General features: G+C 33.9%; 1 protein-coding gene across 1 annotated transcript in view; it reads left to right on the top strand.

The window, feature by feature from the left end:
• Window positions 1-17783, top strand: part of DGKB (diacylglycerol kinase beta) — a gene marked incomplete at its 5' end in the record, with an annotated part of 289302 nt that overhangs the window by 20015 nt on the left and 251504 nt on the right. The window contains 4 exons of the mRNA XM_026070300.1: window positions 5323-5440; window positions 8204-8292; window positions 8373-8489; window positions 12614-12712. Coding sequence (XP_025926085.1) covers window positions 5323-5440; window positions 8204-8292; window positions 8373-8489; window positions 12614-12712 — 423 coding nt within the window. The remainder of the gene's footprint in view (window positions 1-5322; window positions 5441-8203; window positions 8293-8372; window positions 8490-12613; window positions 12713-17783) is intronic.

The following is a 17783-nucleotide window of genomic DNA, read 5'->3' as shown; positions in this document are numbered from 1 at the left end:
ATCTGAAGGGAGGGTGTCGAGAGGATGGGACCAGACTCTTTTCAGTGGTGCCGAGCGACAGCACGCGAGGCAACGGGCACAAACTGAAACACAGATGCTTCCATCTGAACATGAGGAAATACTTCTTCACTGTGAGGGTGACAGAGCACTGGAACAGGTTGCCCCGAGAGGTGGTGGAGTCTCCTTCTCTGGAGATATTCAAAACACACCTGGATGCGATCCTGTGCAACATGCTCTAGGTGACCCTGTTTGAGCAGGGGGTTGGACTTAGACAATCTCCAGAGGTCCCTTCCAACCTCAACCATTCTGTGATTCTGTGTGGTTTTGATTAAATATGGATTGTAGTACATTACTGTGAATCCATGTGAATAGATTCATGGAAATCCATTCCCATGGGAATGGGAAATGCTGCTTTTTATATTGTCTAGTAGATTATTTTTGGCTTACTTTTTGAGCTCTGAATATCTGAAAATAGAACCAAACTGGTGACTTGAAAACATTTGCAAGTCTGCCCTGTGAGGAGTCCTTCTCAGACTGAACTCTGAAAAAAAACTGTTTAACACAGCCAGTTTGGCAAAGTTACATTTCTTTCATTCAGAGAGGAATGGGGATGATCTGGGCTTTTTTTTTTCTTCTTCTTCTTTTTTCCCCAGTGTTAAGTTTATAATTCTTGCCTGAAGTCATAATTGGCAGATTATTTTTCTAAAAGCCTGAAGTATAAATGAACCGTATGCTATTTCCATACATACGCAGACCCTCCTGGAAGAAGCTGTAGCTTACTCTCTCTGTGCTACCTCCTTACTGGTTTGGGAGTAGGTTTGCCCTAAGTTATGATGGGAGCTGTTTTACCAGTATCATTTCATAGATTTGCCACCAGAGGGAGTAACATTAATTCTTTGCAAGACTTCATACTAGGAGCTGCTAAAAAAATGTACATACCTTTTCTTGACAGTGCTACTTTTATGCTGTGCTAGCTCCCACTTTTTGCAGGAAGTTTGCAAGTGTCTTTCCTTCTGCCTGTAGATTGATAAAAGCCCTGGAGAAATCAGGAATAACCCTAGTCTGTTCTGTGTTTAAGTATGTGTAAAATACACAGTATTTCATGTGGGTACACAAATTTGTCATTATTTAAACTGTAATTTCTGCAGCATTTTTGTCTCTGCAGGTGATAGGTGACTATTACTTCAGGGACAAGAAAATATGACAGTGTGKCTAATTATGAAGGTTGTTTTAAATAAATGAGCTTCCCCCCACCCCTCCTGTGCTCCCTGTTCTATTTCCCGTCATCATTTTCTTGTGTGTATATTATTACTTAAGCATTTCTGGGTGGTCAGGATAATACACTGATCGCTACATGGATGAGAACTGTGGAGGCAATGTTGCCCTCTCCTTTCTTCCCCCGCTACAATTTCTTGCGAGTTAGAAATGAGGAGCCCTCCCAAAAGACATGTCTGTTGAATAAGGTTACTCCTTCTCAAGTCAAAAGAGACTCAGAAGAGCCCCCCAAACCCAATTAAACAAAAGAAAACCTGACCTTAAGTCTTTGCTGAAAGTCCAACAAAGAAATGTAGAATTAACAGTTTTGTGTTAGAAGGAGGTGCTATGTGGTTTAATGGACACGTTTCACCTTCCTACTGACTGATTAATATCCAAAGATCAGTCATAAAAATTTCCTTGGGTCATGTAAATCTTTTATAAAGCAAACCAAAATGAAATAACAGTAGGCAGCAAATGAATAACTTACCAGATTCCCTAATATCCTTCTCCCTGGTTGCCATATAGGTTGTTTGTTACTGACTCTTTTCATAGAAAAGACTGAACATACTGACATTTCAGGCACTTTGTGGCTACTGTTATATGAGGTGATGCTTGACCAGGATAAAAATTTATCAGCTATTTTATTACCTTTTTCATGTCTCGGAATCTGGTGTTTCATGGTTGGAACCTTAAGATCTCTTCAGCTACCTTTATTTACAAACACCTAGAAAGCTGAAGTAACTTAATATTAGCCTAGGCTAAATTTTGTGAATTAATGAAGCTTTTTACTAATTCTAAGGCTGACTATTTCGTGGTTGGTTTGCTTTTTAAGGTCAAGTCCTTCTGGCAATCAAAGCTGTGATAGAAGGGTCAGACTGATAAGTTGAGAAAACTGTTGTTAGCAAAATAAATGCTAGTATTGTCATAATGTACTAATGTCTCTGTATGACATATGGAGGCTTCATTTTCAGTGATTTATAATGAAGTGAGGAAGAAAATTTTACTGTACCTGCCCTGCTTTGAGATCTTCTTAATGACTATTTGCTTTTAAACTCCTTTTCAGGATATGGAAGCAAAATGACTGAATGTCACTAAATGCACTGATGTGTCAGAAATATGGATTTTATTTATACTTAATGTCTTACGTTGAGGGGGCTTTGTTTCACATTGTCTTCTTTTCCTAGGCAGTGTTTTAAAAAGTTATGTACATGCATAATCATATGCAGCGCTTTATTGCTGATTTTTGGCAGTCCACAAGAGCAAAAATTTAATTTGCTATTTTCCAAAAGTGCATTGTGTTTATGTAATGGATTTGTGCATCAGTTGCAGTCTGTAACACAGTTAAGTGTTTTAATTGGCAGAACACCCACATCAAGACTTGTTTGTTTTTCTGATAAGGAAAATGCCAGCTAAGTTGGTCCATATGTTCTGTTCAAATAAGAAGGGACACATTCACATTCAATGGCCATTCTTTTAAAAAATAAAATTGAAATGAAAAAGCAACTGGAACTAATGTGGACTGGGAGCATCTTTATGCATAATCATGTATTTTTTGTTAATTTTCAGAAATAGCAAATATTTTTGCTAATAAAAGCTGGTCAGCTTGCTTTTTAAGTGCTTGTGGCTTATGACTGTATCTGTTGATGACCAGAGTAATATATGTTAAAATGAAAGTGTACATTCTGTACATTTTCCCCTCAGAAGGATTTACATGGTCTTTATTGTTTAGTGAATAATTGTTTACTTACAGAAGATTTAAAACTTACTCGGTATGTTGCAATGTAAAAATACTTTAGAAAATGATTTGAATGAGTTGTAAGATGGAAAGAGAAACAGGAGTCAGAGAATTCATTTAATAAAATACATCCATCCTTTTCAGCTGCCAGTCGTGAAGGAGCTTGACAGGATACAAGGGCTCCACAGCTGCAGAATCTATTTCTGATTCTTCAGGGGAAATTGGAAAACTTTCACACTGTTTGCCAGCCTGAGAATCCCACATTAGGCATCTGCTCTGCTCTTTCTGCAGAAAGGGGACCCTGACATTGCCTGGCTGTCAGAGATGGCATTTGAGCTCCTGCTGATAATATCAGGGGAACTCCACTTAGGCTCTGATCCTGATATCTCAACAGAGGGGAAAAAAAAATATTCCAGCTGATTTCAATTCCTTTGTTTGTAGGTAATTTGCAGGAATTATTCAAAGTTGTGTTCTGTCCTCATTTCTTGGAGTGCTGATTTTTCTTGTGAAAGAAAATTTTTCTTTCATGAGGATGAAGCAGACTTCATCTTTGACTTGTCATTAATGAGTAACCTTTAGAGTAGAACAGTACTAATTTTTAAGGACATAACTAATGCCATATATGCTAATACACAGTAAAACAAATTTTTTGTTAAAATCTATGTCCTCTGACTTACATTGACTGCCCTTATCAGTGAAAATCATTGTATTATTGAAAATCAAGTCAGGCATATTGTATATGATAAACATTCTTGTAGTTTGATATGAAAAATCAGCAACTGGATGAGAACCAGCTGTTCATGTGGTTTTCTTTTCTCATGTCTGACAAATAAATTGATGGTGATCACAATGTACTTTGCTACTTATTTCAGACAGTATGTGTTGAAATGTAACAGAGTTGAAAGTACTTAAATAAAATAGAACAAGTTTGGACATGAGAAAATCCAATTACATTGTCATCTGGATGATTTGGATTTGTGAAATATTTTATCAAGCACATTATTTGCTTCTTTGTAATTCTTTAAGTTTTGATGTGAAAACAAGGTGTGTGATTTGTATTGAATCGTAAATACCATAAAAATTTTTTGTTTATTGTTGCCCTTAAGATTTCTATGCCATCCTAATGTGGTCATGAACTCTAAATCTTTAGATAGGTGACAATGTATATTTAATAATGAAGCAGCTAAGACCACAACAGTTCAGTAATGCACAACAAAATCACACTGCAGCCCATTTCCAGGTGATAGACATTCACTACTTTTCTTCCATTTGATGTTATACCTATAAAAAATAATTAAGATAATTAAGATAGATTTCAAAGATTTTATAGTGGTATTATGGATTAGGTAAATTTCATTTATTAGTTCAGAAATTCTAATAATTGCAAAAAGAAAAAAATCTGACAGCCACACTTGCTGAGAAACTTAGAATTTACAGAGATAATTGTGTATAATTTACTATCTGTACAATGCACATCATTTTTATACCCAATATAATAACAATGAGGTCACAGGATGATGATGGGAGGAAGAGGAGAATTGTGCAACTGAAAGCTTGCTTTTGTAATTGGAAGTGATTTGGTTTATAATTTAAATGTAAGCATGAGTTACCCTGGGACACTGAGGTGCAAGTCTGCTGACTGGTCTATTCATGCAAATTTGAGTATAGTGCTGCTGCTAATTGAGAAAGGCAGGCTTAAGTGTGAGCAGTTCAATTTTTAGTGAAGAGGTACAGGATGTAAATCCTGCAAATCCCACCCTTGAATACCTGTTTTTTGGTAGACTGTTGGTAGATGAACATAAATTAAAGCTGGCAATGCGTATTAGCATGGTGTAGCTGGRTTTCCCACTTCACATAAATCATAAGATACAGAATAATGATACGTGTCCCTCATTCTGAGGGCCATTGAAGATATCTCTGAAGTTTTAGCAGTCCTTTCTGTTGTTGGTTTTGGGACTTTTGCCTTCTAACCTGCAGCACATTTATTTTTAGAATTAGCTTGGAAGTTATTTTAATAAGCTTCAGAATTAATTGGAATTTAATATCTGCTTAGATTTATTTCTAGAGCTGTGTTGCAGGGTTGACAACAGGCTGGTGTTTTTTCTGAATATTTTTTTGAAACACATGGACATCCCTGAGCTTCTGAAGAATTTTTATTATATCATTGCTTGTGTATTTATAAGGATTATACTGTGATCTGTTGCAGAGTATTAAATGAAGTAACAGCTTGTCTTTTACATTCTTGAGTCAATCTCCAATTTTTATTGGCACTTATATATTTCATTGTTTATTTTATTAAATGAAATCTGTTTCTTTTATGTCTTGTGCAGAATGTGAAAGATGATGGGCAGCATGTATGGAGACTGAAACACTTTAACAAACCTGCCTACTGTAATCTTTGTTTGAACATGCTAATAGGAGTAGGCAAGCAAGGTCTCTGCTGTTCTTGTGAGTATAGGCATTTCAGTGTCCATTTGCATGTATGTCTATTCCTAGAAGTGTTACATTCACTGTATAACAAAGAACTTGTAGCTTCCCAGTACCAACCCTTTGCCAGCACCATGGTGTTTTCCCCCTTTGTATTCTATGTGCAAGTTCTSAAGGTTTCATTTTCAATTGTTCAAGCTATGGGGCTTTCAAAACTCTCCTTTGAGGGAGTTTTCTGTATTACAATATATGTCAGTTAGATGTGCCCTTTTTTATTCTGCCTCTACTTTTTATTTCTTTTTTCTTAGCAAGTATCATGTTTAAGATTCAACATTATATTTTTGTTGTTGTTTCCTCTTTTGTATTTATAAATTATTATTCATATTCTTTATTAAGCATTGACTAGCCTAGTATCTAATTCCCAGATTTATTTATTCAAATTTTCCTCWAAATTCTTGTTTTATTAATGGTAGTGGTCAAAATTCCACTTTCCCACAAACTGCCATCCAGTCCAGTTTCCGTAAAAATTCAGAAAAATTACTGCATCTATTCTCACTTACATAAGACTATTAAATGCAGTTACTATAGTTCAATTCATTGAGTTATATCTATATGTTTCCTGATAACCTGTGTTTGACCAGCTCCATAACCTATATCTTGATAACCCATATCTTGCCAAAAGATATCTCATCTCTATTTGAATGTTTCAAGAGATGGATGATCTATATCTTTCTTTTGTGGTGTGTTCCCCTGATTAATCATCTTTTTTTTAACAAAGACCTATTTTCTGATTTGACTATGTCTGATAGACGGTTCCAGTGATTGGTTCATGTTATGCACTGCTCCATTAGATTAATGAGATCTTTAGTACCCACTGTATTCTCCTCATGATGATATCAAGTCACCTTTCATTCTTCTTGTTGATAAATTAACCAGATTCTTAGTGTAACCTACTTTCTCCATTTCTGGAATGAAAGGTATCCCATCACGGCTGATCAGAACCTTTCTGACTGTGCAGTTCTATTGATTTAATTTGAGACTACTTTAAATGAATGAGGGTTTTGGAATCAGCCATTTCTCTCCCCTCTGTGGGCCACAAACCTCTTTAAAACATAATTCAGATGTAAATCCTCCATTTATTGGTTTTCACATCATATAATTTCAGCCATAATATTTTGGAATAAGAGAGATACATTCATTAAAAGCAATTCAAACAAACAGAAATCTTACATCTTCGGATTAATAAATGCTGATGACAGTAACTGAATATACATTAAATGCTGAATTGACTGTCAAATCTTGAACCGTTGCGTCCTTCAATGTTCTTTTAAGTCAAAGTGATGTAAAGAGCCTTACTTTATCCTGGTGAGGAAACCTAAGACCCATATGTGTTAGACAGAGAAAATTCTATTGAACAAATAAAATGGATCTTCTCCTTCTGTAGTTACTGGTAATGTGTAGACAAGACTTTCCCTGTTGTATAAAGTAAACTGCCACAGAAAGACCAGCCTCACAAGAGCTGTAATTTTCTGTGCTGCAATATACCTCTTTAAAATTTTTTTTTGTTATTGTGCTTGGCATTTATTGGGTGAGAATGATGGTCCCAATTACAGTATCTAAAGAACTTCCACATGTTCCTCTCACTTCCTTCATGCAGTAAGGGACATGAATCTTCATACAAAATGATTCCTCTATTTCTATATTTTGCTAAGCTTCTCCTGCTACATATTTTCAAAGCATTGCTATAGATTTCTTTATTTGTGTTTTAGATTGTGTGGGAGGAAAAAAAAAAAACAGGGAAACTGCAGGGGACCTCACCATCCCTCCATGGTCCAATCAACAATGTTACTCCCTGCAGTTTGTCTGATTAATGGCTGCGCCTCCCACTGGGTTTGTGTAATAGGTGCAAGCAAGGTGTTTAGAAGTACTTTGTGCTTAATTGCTCTTGAGGTCAAAAGCACAAGACATATATCATGCAGGATATTCATTCTCAGTTTTTAATAGTTGACTCTGTTGAATGCAACTATAAGTAGTGGCATTATTTCCTCATCTAGGAACTGTTGCAGTATTGTTAACTATTTGGTCGTCACAGAAATATGCTCGTAGAGTTTTATAGTCAGGAAAGCTTTGCATTGTACCCTGACATTTGTATATTTTCCAAATGCAGCTAGTGTGATCTTTACAGACCTGGTCAACAAAGATAGTTGCGCAAAACAGGTAGGGAGGGGTTAGAAAAGAAAGCTTCTCTAGAGATAGTGTTTGGGAAAGTAAGAGTTAAACTTGGGATGATTGCATGAAATGCATGAAAACAATTGCTATCTGGAAGTGGACTAATCAACCATTTAAGATTTATAAATCAATAGAAAGAACAACATAAACTTATTGGCTTTTATTTTTGTGCTTGCCAGCTGCTCTCATGCCTATAGTTTGTAAAATATAGATTTCTTTCTACTAGCAAATGACACCAAACCATTTGGCAGTCATCAATTTGTCTTTAAGATTTTTGTCATTTGGGAATTATTGTGAAAAAATTTAGTGAGCTCTTATTTAATTAAGCATTTCCTGTTATGCAATGTTGGTGCATTCTTGGATTTTTCACTTGCATATTATTTCCTGTACTAATTGGCCTTTTGTATTCCATGGAAAAAGCAGTCTAGTTTGAGTTTTCATTGACTGATTGGATTGATTATATAGAGATGGCATGCTGGTAACATTATTTACTTAATAAAAATGTAGTCAGAAACACCATTGCCTCAGCATCTATTAACGTGTTTCTTTTTCCAGTTTGCAAGTATACAGTCCATGAACGCTGTGTCTCAAGAGCTCCTGCATCTTGCATCAAAACTTATGTGAAGTCTAAAAAGAATACTGATGTAAGTCTGGGGTAGCATTACCTTTGCCATGAACCTGTTAATTTAGTAACCCTATGTATATCCACACTTTTCTGTTGCAGGTAATGCACCATTTCTGGGTAGAAGGAAATTGTCCAACAAAATGTGATAAGTGTCACAAAACTATAAAATGTTACCAAGGCTTGACTGGACTTCACTGTGTTTGGTGTCAGATCACAGTGAGTACACTATAGTAAAACCTTTAGCACAGGTTAGAGAGACAAAAATCTAAAGAAAAATTCTAAAGAACAATAGCAATAATATTCATTCTAAAGAACAGAATTCCCAATATATATATTGGAATGATTATAAAGGAATTTTTCAATACTGGTAAAAGTCAAGGTCACTGTGAAGTAGGGAGAAATCACGATCTGTGGTGTGCTGACAGACAAATGTAATTGAGGACCTCTGGTAGGATACAATGATTTCAAGTGCCTGGGAGTGATAGCAGAGACATCTTGGTAAAATACTAATCTGTGCGCTAAGTCTGATATATACAACTTGTGGTACTCCTTATTCAGCAGTAACCAGTAACTGGAACTAATGACATTCAAGGAACACTACACTTATAAGTGAGATCTTCATGCTAGAAGGAACAATGCCAGTATTCTGTTCCTAGGCAGGGCAGGATTTAAATCTAACTGGGGAGAGATTCAGACCTCTTCTGGGATTTTTATTATTATTATTGTTGTTATTATTATTATTATTATTATCATCATTATCATTGTTATTATTATTATGGAACATCAGTCGTTTGTTCAGTGTTTTAAAGAATAATGTCGGAGTGAGGCATCAGAGAATGTTTGTATTCAACATACAAGTTTGGATGTTTTATGACATATTTTCTTAACATAAGAATAAAAAATGTGAAAAATTGTCAAGGAAAATAGATCCAGGATACTTTCAATGATAAGCTGTTATGATTACATAAAACCCCATATTTTACAAGGAAGCAAATATGTAGTCCAGATTGCTGTCAAAATTTGGATAATTTATTTAGAGAATAAACACCCAATCCAAAATATTGAAATGCAGATTTGACAACCACCATCTCTGCTTAGGTAGCTAGATAAGTTTTCTGCTGTAGATATACGTATCATATATTTAGATCTGTCTATATATATGTATATATAATTTCTATATTTTTCAAGAAATATATATTATGTAAGGCTCCCACTGGAAGTCAAAGGAAGTTGCAAATTCTATAGCTCCTCTGAAAAAATATTTTTCCTAGTATTTATGTACCTAAATATGAATCTGGACCAGATTTTTGCAGGCATTTCTCTTTCTGAAAAAACACCAAAATTTAGAATACTTTCATAAACACTGAGAAACAGTGAGGAAATACCAAAAAATTATTTCTCATTGAAATCATTGGGAATGAAGGGGATAAATTATTTTGAAAATATCTTAGGTACCTATCTCCATATTAAAATGCTTGAATAGCTATCAAAATTCCAATTAAAAATGGATGTATGTTTTTAGATGCACAGATATGGAAATATTGGCATTGGCATATAATTTTGCAATTGTACTTCCATCAGTGTTTTAAACATTTATGTTTTTATTAAAATAATGTTATATTTTCAAAGGAACTTTATGAAACTTTTTATTTCTTTGATTTCCAGTGTAAATTAGACACAAAAGTGAAAAATGATTGTTTTTTTCAAATTTTAAGAATACTGCAGTTTAAATTTCATTCTCAATCTGCTGCTCACTTTTTGTGCAATTTTACTTAAGCAGTATTTTTTAGGCCTTTCTTCTCTAATAATAAAATCTTGCTTTATTACTGAAAAACGAATATTTTAAATCTCAAACAGATGCACAATTTTTGAATGGATGTTCCAGAGTTATTTAATTATCATCACATCCAGTACAATCATATGTTTTCACATTCTTGTACTGTAACACATCAGGGGCTTGTTGCTAAAGTATTTTTGTAGCATAAGAGGATGTTAGGTATTATACAGTCAATTCTGAGCCTATCTTTCATGCATTTTAAATATTGCTCCTACATACAAGTTAATAGGGTCGTTTTTGATGTCCAATGACTGATTCAAATCAAAAAGTTTTCAGARTTTTGAGACTATCTGTGCTAAGGAGGCTTGTTATAGAGAGTTTTACACTGGGTCATGCTTCCCTCTTCCATATTCTCTATAGCTCTGTCCACCACCACGATCTTATAAATGGGCTTTCCCTCAAGCTTTCTGTCCAGCAAATACAGATTTTCCTACTTTCCAGGCATCTGGTTGTGAGGGAGGTAATGTTCTCAGGAACTAGGTTTGGGGTAAGGGATTTTTTGGGATACGTATTTAAAATCTGCTAAAATATCTTTGAGAAAAGATGCATGTTTTATTTTATTTTGTTTCATTCAAAATGTTATTTTCATTAAAGCTACATATCTTCTACCATTTGTTTTGTCTGCTATGCATCAATTCTGTTGTCAAAGATCAGCAGAGACTAATAAGAAGATTAAGCTATTTTTTTCATAGATAAGTTTGCATGCCACCGAGTAGCAGAGCTGCTAATTATCACTGAATGTGTGAAGATACTTTTATTTGATGTAACGTGGCCTGGTGTGCATTAATTATGGTACAAGTAGCCTTACCACTGAGGCAAAGAATTATCATGACAAATGATTTAGATTACCGGGCTACCAAAATACCCTCATAATAGGGCTTTAATACTCAGAGTAAATCAAAACTCATTAGACTTTTATTTTCTGTTGCTAAGTAACTGCCTGAGAAGGTAACTTTGCAGTATAAATGAATGTGGACAAGGCTAATATTAGGTGCTATTCAGTTCAAAATTCAGAAATGTTATGTCTACATTAACTGTACTAGATGACTTCATGAAGAACGTATTACTGGTAAAGCTTATATATCGGCAACTGATAAGATTTTATTGTAATTTTGATGGAGATCATACTGACATGGTTAAATTATCTAAGGAAAAATGAATCAGTCATTGGMAAAATGTGATTTATATATGTAGCGGTTGAACTACAGATTTTATAACAGCTATTGAACCTGTTGATCTAGTGCTATATGCTACCTATTAAACCAGACATAAAGCTTAATAAATAAGATTTATACTTCAAAATTTCTGATGTTTATTATCCTGATTATTTTCCTCTAATGCAAATAGATATATCTTCTCAAAAAATGAAATACTCATATTTATGGGAAATGCATGTATTAACTGAAGAACTTATTGTGCAGTTTATTCAATCAATGCAGAAATAATAAATTTTCACCAAATTTCACAATATAAAGTTGTATTTTTATTGTGACTATCTCTAATATTGTAAACTATGCCAATCAAATCTGAATGGTTTGCATGATCCAAATACACAACTGTGCTTTTGTACTGTGTGGTTGGATATATATGTTAAAATATTCTATTTAGAGCCATTTGAATTGAGTTAAATTCTAAGGTATCAATAAGAACTCTTGCTAATGCAAAATATTTCAATGAATATATTATTATTATTATTTCTTGGGATTTTATGTTGCTGTGATATACATATTTTTCCCTTTCCCTTTTTTATCAATACAGAAGTAAGCCAGTATTCTTTCAGTCAGCAAACCTGAGGATATTCTTTCTATGTTCTCAGAGTAGAATTCTTTCCATTACTTTCATGAAAAATGGATGAATGTTAGGAATAAACTACAGTAAGTTCAGGTTCCTCAGCAGTCAATAAAAGCTTGAACATTGATTAAAACAGCCCCCAAATTTCACCTATATTACTTAAAGCTCTTTGATATTCTTATATTATTCTCTTCTATATTTTGTGTGTATTTTCATACGTATTGCAGGATCAGAACTGAATCAGTAATGACTTTATCAACTTTAAATGGAAGTAGAGTTATATCAATAGTGCCAAAGGCTTTCCCAAATTCCTTGCAAGACACGCACAGCAATAGTACTATAATCCCTGACTCAGTGYAAGAAGTTGTCTTATGAAATGAAAGTTTTGATCACGAATAGGTATTGTCACTCATCACTATGCTGATGTCACTTTACTGTCAATGTAACATTGTTCTCATATTGTATGCTGGACCAAATGTAGCATTTCCAAACTGGAAGGCATCTTGATCCACTGTTCTTCATTTCAGTATAAAATCATTGGTTTTGTCAAGCCCAAGATATTTTCCACTGCAGTTTCATTTCCCTTGTAGTACTATAGTAATAATTAGATTACTTTAGTAATCTAAATTCACCCTATTCAGGTATTATATGTTAGGATTTTTTTAGACTGTAGAAGTAAAAAGCTGAATGTTCATTTTCTGTCTTCTCTTAGTTACATAATAAATGTGCTTCACATCTAAAACCTGAATGTGACTGTGGACCTTTGAAGGATCATATTTTACCGCCCACGTCAATCTGCCCAGTAGTATTGGTGAGTTGTTCGTATTTTCCATTCTGATGAAACACTCTGTCATAGGTAATGGATGAAACCGTGCCAGTACTGATTACTGGTACTGAAATTGTTGTTTTCACAGGACTATATAAACCTTAAACACAATAGGTAATCCTAGCTGATTAGCTATAGGAAGCATATCACTTTATGTGCTGCACATTACATTTTCCTTTATGTGACAATGAACTTTCTGTAGGGCATACTATAACTGAAGCTGACTCAGGTTTTATCACTTAGTCAGATTGTACTTACCAGAAACTGTATAGGCAGAACACTACATTTTACATCTTTTATAGATCCAACTTCCCAGAATAATGAAGTTATTCTTATGGACAGTTTTTGCTTGGGATGCATATTGTATATCCGTGATGCTGAGGTCTCTGATCTAAGCCAGAGGTTACCTAGAATGATGATGTTGGTCTTGCAGCAAGCTCTGCATCAACATTACGGTATATTTTATTCTGCAGTAGTGGACAGTAAATTTCTCTGTCCACAAAAACAATAACTCAATTCAATGAAAATAAAATGTATGCTCTATGTAGGTTGTACTGAAGAAGCTGAGCAGTTTGTCATGAAAAAAGATTTTCAGAACTTCATAGATTAAATTGGATGTTTTGTGCAGATAAAGGTCATARCATCCTCATATTCATACCAGGACATGCGTGGTGTTCTTATTTTAAATATATTTCATAATAAAAATTAACTCTTGACCTTGAGAAAGCATGATTTTCTTCTTTTTCTTAAAAAAGAAAATTTACCTTCCAATCTGAAACATTTTTTTGATAATTAAAAATAATATTCATGCTTAATGCAAATTACTTGTTTTCTGATTAACCCTTTTGGCTGTTTGTTTATGAATATCTTGAGGGATGAATGCTTGACTCTGACCCTGTACTTGAGTAAACTGGGAATATTCCATTGCTGCCAATGGAGGTAAAGCAATGGAAAGCTGGTTTTAATATTTATGAAATATATTTTTTTAATATTTATGTGATTTTTTTAATATTTATTAAAAGTCCTAACAGTGGTTTTCTAGTTCATCTCTAATGATATTTTGGTATTGTCAGTACATGTTCTGAATAATAATTATAACATTATTTTAAATTTGTTGGATGATAACATTTTGCATTACATCATTTTGTTTTCATGATTTTAGATCATACTTTAAAAGTTAATATATAGAAATCATGTTTGTTGGACTGTTCTTGTTTGACTGTTGTTTATTGTTTGCCACTCTTATAAAATGAATGAAGCCTCTGCATGAAATTTCATCTTCAATTATGTTTGTGTAACTCCATTTTCTTTTCAGGAGAGGAAGAGGTATAGCGGAATTTCGATTTTCGTTCCACAATTGGAGTTTAGTTAAGTTGTTTAGAGGATATATAAAAACACTCTAAAGTCAAAATCATCCTTGAATAGGTTTGTTTCATCTGCAAATTTTGAACACATAAGCAGAAGTAAATATTTTTCCTGTATCAGAATTATGTTTCACTATTACATACTAATAATGTAAGATGAAGCATGTGTTTCAGCACTGTTTGTATATTGTTAGGAACGGAAAGTGTGTTTTACTGTGATTTAATGGGAACTATATAATTTCATAGTATACTTGTTTTTTAGTAAATTCTTCCAAAAATGCATTAAAATCCTGAGATTACTCGAATTACAAATAATACATCAGTGACCTGCATAATAGGAATTCCTCCTAGAAACAATTGATTACAGTGTACATATTATTTATCTTAGTAATTTTTTAATTAGTTTCTACCATTTCCTGTTATGGGGATTCCTTCTGATAAATGTAGTACTTCAGTGAACATGAAACCAGCACTCTCGAAACAACAGCAAAGTAGTGAATGGTTTTGCATCAAAATCCTCTAAAGATAAAATAGTAAACATGTCTGTTAATAGAAATTATGTTTTTATACTTTTCAAATCATAAACCTGACAGTCTGAGAGTCTTTCATCCAGGGCACAYATTTAGCTTTGCAGATCACCTAAGCAGTGGTATTCTTAGAATGCCACTTATATGTGGAAGGAAAGGAAAAACAGATAACTGTCTTGTCACGGTAAGTTTTGCAGCAGGTTGTACCTCTGGGTACTTAGAGGTATCAGAGAAGACAGCATCTCTTTCTACCCTAAAAGAACCAAAAAGAATTGTGGGAAAGACAAAACAGCAAGTTGAAATGTTGTGTGTCTTTCATCTCCCAAGAGTTTTGGCCCTCTCYTCCCTTTGTAACACTGGAAGTGCAGACTTCTTCCTTAAACCTGTTTGTCAAAGTTCATCCCAGACAAAGATGCCGTCTCTGAGGGACGATTGGAAAACTGGCAACATCCCTTTACATCTCTCCTCCTTTGAGGAAATAAAGGCATGTATATATTTACCTCTGTCTCATCCACCATATCTCACTTTCAGTTTTCACAAAGTCAAACCTAGATTCTTTCTGCAGAGGAAAACAGAATTTTTTCATCAATTGTTCTTACATATAATGATATATTACGCACAGAGTTACCAAACTGTGCCCTCAAACTTCAGTTTGCTGTCCRGGTCCATATGCTCTCCATTATTTCTTTGATTTCCTAGGAATCTATCAGTGTCCAAAATCACTACTGGGACTGTGAAGAATAAATAGAAAAACTACTCTTCCCAATCTTAATATCTCGGGGGGTGACATTTGTCTTCCCCCTAAACATAGCTATCTCAACTAAGGTGACTAGCCTGAATTATTGAGGGTCTCTTTAGACAATGGAGGGAGAGGTTCCTCTAAAAGGTGATCATAAAATAGAGTGACTGTCATGAGCCTCTCTTATTGCTCCTAAAAGTTAGATGGCTGGTCTAAGTTAAATAAGAGGGCTCCCACCTTCAAACCACAAAAATGGGCCTTGCCAGATTTTATCCATAAATATGATAAGCTAAGTTCTCAGCTGAAAAAAGAAACCATGGAGAAACTCATGCAATTTGAGAACTGGCATTGTGTATAGTATGAAAGAATCGCATAAATGTCCAGGCTACCTTCAGAATTTGGTGCCATATGAAAATTTTCCTATCTCCCTGCAGTAGTTTTTAAATGATTTAGTTGAATGTAGTCTGCCTATTTTAAAACTCATCCTTTCCTTTTTCTGTTTACTGTATATAAAGCTTGTTGTGTGGTAAAGTTTCTTGCTTGAGTTAAATGAGTTTTGTTATAAACTGTGTGTGCGGATCTCAAGTGATAGTCTTTTAATAGATGTCAGATACACTTTAATGCTACCCTCTTTTATTTCAGTAACGTTTTAATTAATTCATACTGATTGAATAAATGTACATTGAGACTTGTTTCCTAATGAGGACGCATTTAGAGGAAAGATTTTGCATCATTCTGATATCCTGTGGGTAATTATGTTCTAATTATATGGTGGGGGGAAAAGGTCTATAACTCAGTGTTGATATTGTTCATTGGACCCAATTAATTACATGCACATAATGAAAGTTCATGATAAGGTTGACTGGCAGTRAGTTTAAAAATCTTTAATTCAATTGAATCCTAGCCTACCAAGAGTACAGAATTAGATCATAACCAGGTTAAAAACTGAGTATTGGAATGAGTGAGTAGTCAAGAAMGGAGATTGGTCTGTTCTTATGATGCAGCTTCTTTTCTTTTTTTCCTCTTTTATAAGGCAGAAAGGGAAAATTGCTAACATACATGTTGGCGTCTTCGTTTCATGCCTTCCTTTTCTTTCCTCCATTTCTGATGACCACATAGAATGTTCTAATTCTTATTTATGTACATAGAAAAATAATTAGATTCTTCCATTTCCCACCAAAGTTATACAAATAGATATAGCTTTGAGTAGTGATGAATCAACCAATAAAAGCCTACAATATAATGCATATATATAATAGGTTTATTATGATATATGGTGTTTCTGATTCTCCTATCACTTATATGAGTTTGCTATGCAAAATTTTTTACTTAATTTCTAGCACTGTTTTTGAAAACTATAATTAAAACTGTTAATTATGGAATAAAAAGAAAATTGGGAATAAATTTTAAAACATAAGGTACACTGATTACAGTGTGAGTATTCCTATATGGCAGTTACCACTGTCTCCGTAGTAACCAGTTTATTTCAAATAGGGGAGGGTCTGGTGTAATATTGAAGACAAGAAGTGATAGAAATAAAATTTAAGATTGGACATATTTGCTTGTGATAAATTCATTGTTCCACATTCTGGGATAAACTGGTGACCATAATAAAAAGTTTAGAACAACTCACTTTTCTCTTATAAAGAAATTCCACTTTTTTTTGTTTAGTGAAGATACAAAATTTTAGGACAAAATCATTTAAACATAGCTGATATATATGATATATCACTGTGATTTTCTATGTCTAAATGTATGTACTATATTATTTTTATAGAGAGAGTACATTTATGTGTTGTGTGTAAATACACAGGTAATATAAAATAACATATCACAAGCAGAATTCATCAGACCTTATTTTCAAATACATCTGGCTATATTTTTTGGTGGAGAAGGCATATATCTGATTTCGGTTGCATTTTAGCCTTTTCTTGTACAAGAAAACAAATGCGCAAAAATCTTGTGTTTGTAACTAGTTGGTTTAAGCATGTAAAATACTATATATAGCAGATGAAAAACATTTTAGCTATGCAATGTCTTGTGCAAAGAAACTATTTACATTTTTATATTTAGTTTCAAACTTTCATGAATTTGTGTAAGTATAGCAAGTGTGTTGAGATGGTGACAGAAAGTACCTTGGAAGAAAAGAATGGTATTGTACAAGAATTTTCTTTGTCGGTATTTAGAGGGATGAAATAGAACAGTTCATACTTGTGCTATAATGCTATAACTGCATCATAATTCATTAGGCATTTTCCCATGTCTGATAATGTGTCTTCCACTGTGAGGTAGGTAAATGTTACTCACATAGGAATGCAGAGATGCAGAGAGAGAATAAGGGCATTAGCAGTTGCTGGTTGAAGAATGAGCTTTCTTAATCCTTTCTCCTGTTTTCTCTTTCTCTCTCTCTCTTTCTCTCTCTCTCT

The sequence above is a fragment of the Apteryx rowi genome, unplaced genomic scaffold (genome assembly GCF_003343035.1).
Source record: "Apteryx rowi isolate R43461 unplaced genomic scaffold, aptRow1 scaffold_309, whole genome shotgun sequence".
Classification (NCBI taxonomy): Eukaryota; Metazoa; Chordata; class Aves; order Apterygiformes; family Apterygidae; genus Apteryx; species Apteryx rowi.
The sequence above is the reverse complement of the archived record's forward strand: the minus strand, read 5'-3'. Positions and strand labels throughout refer to the sequence as shown.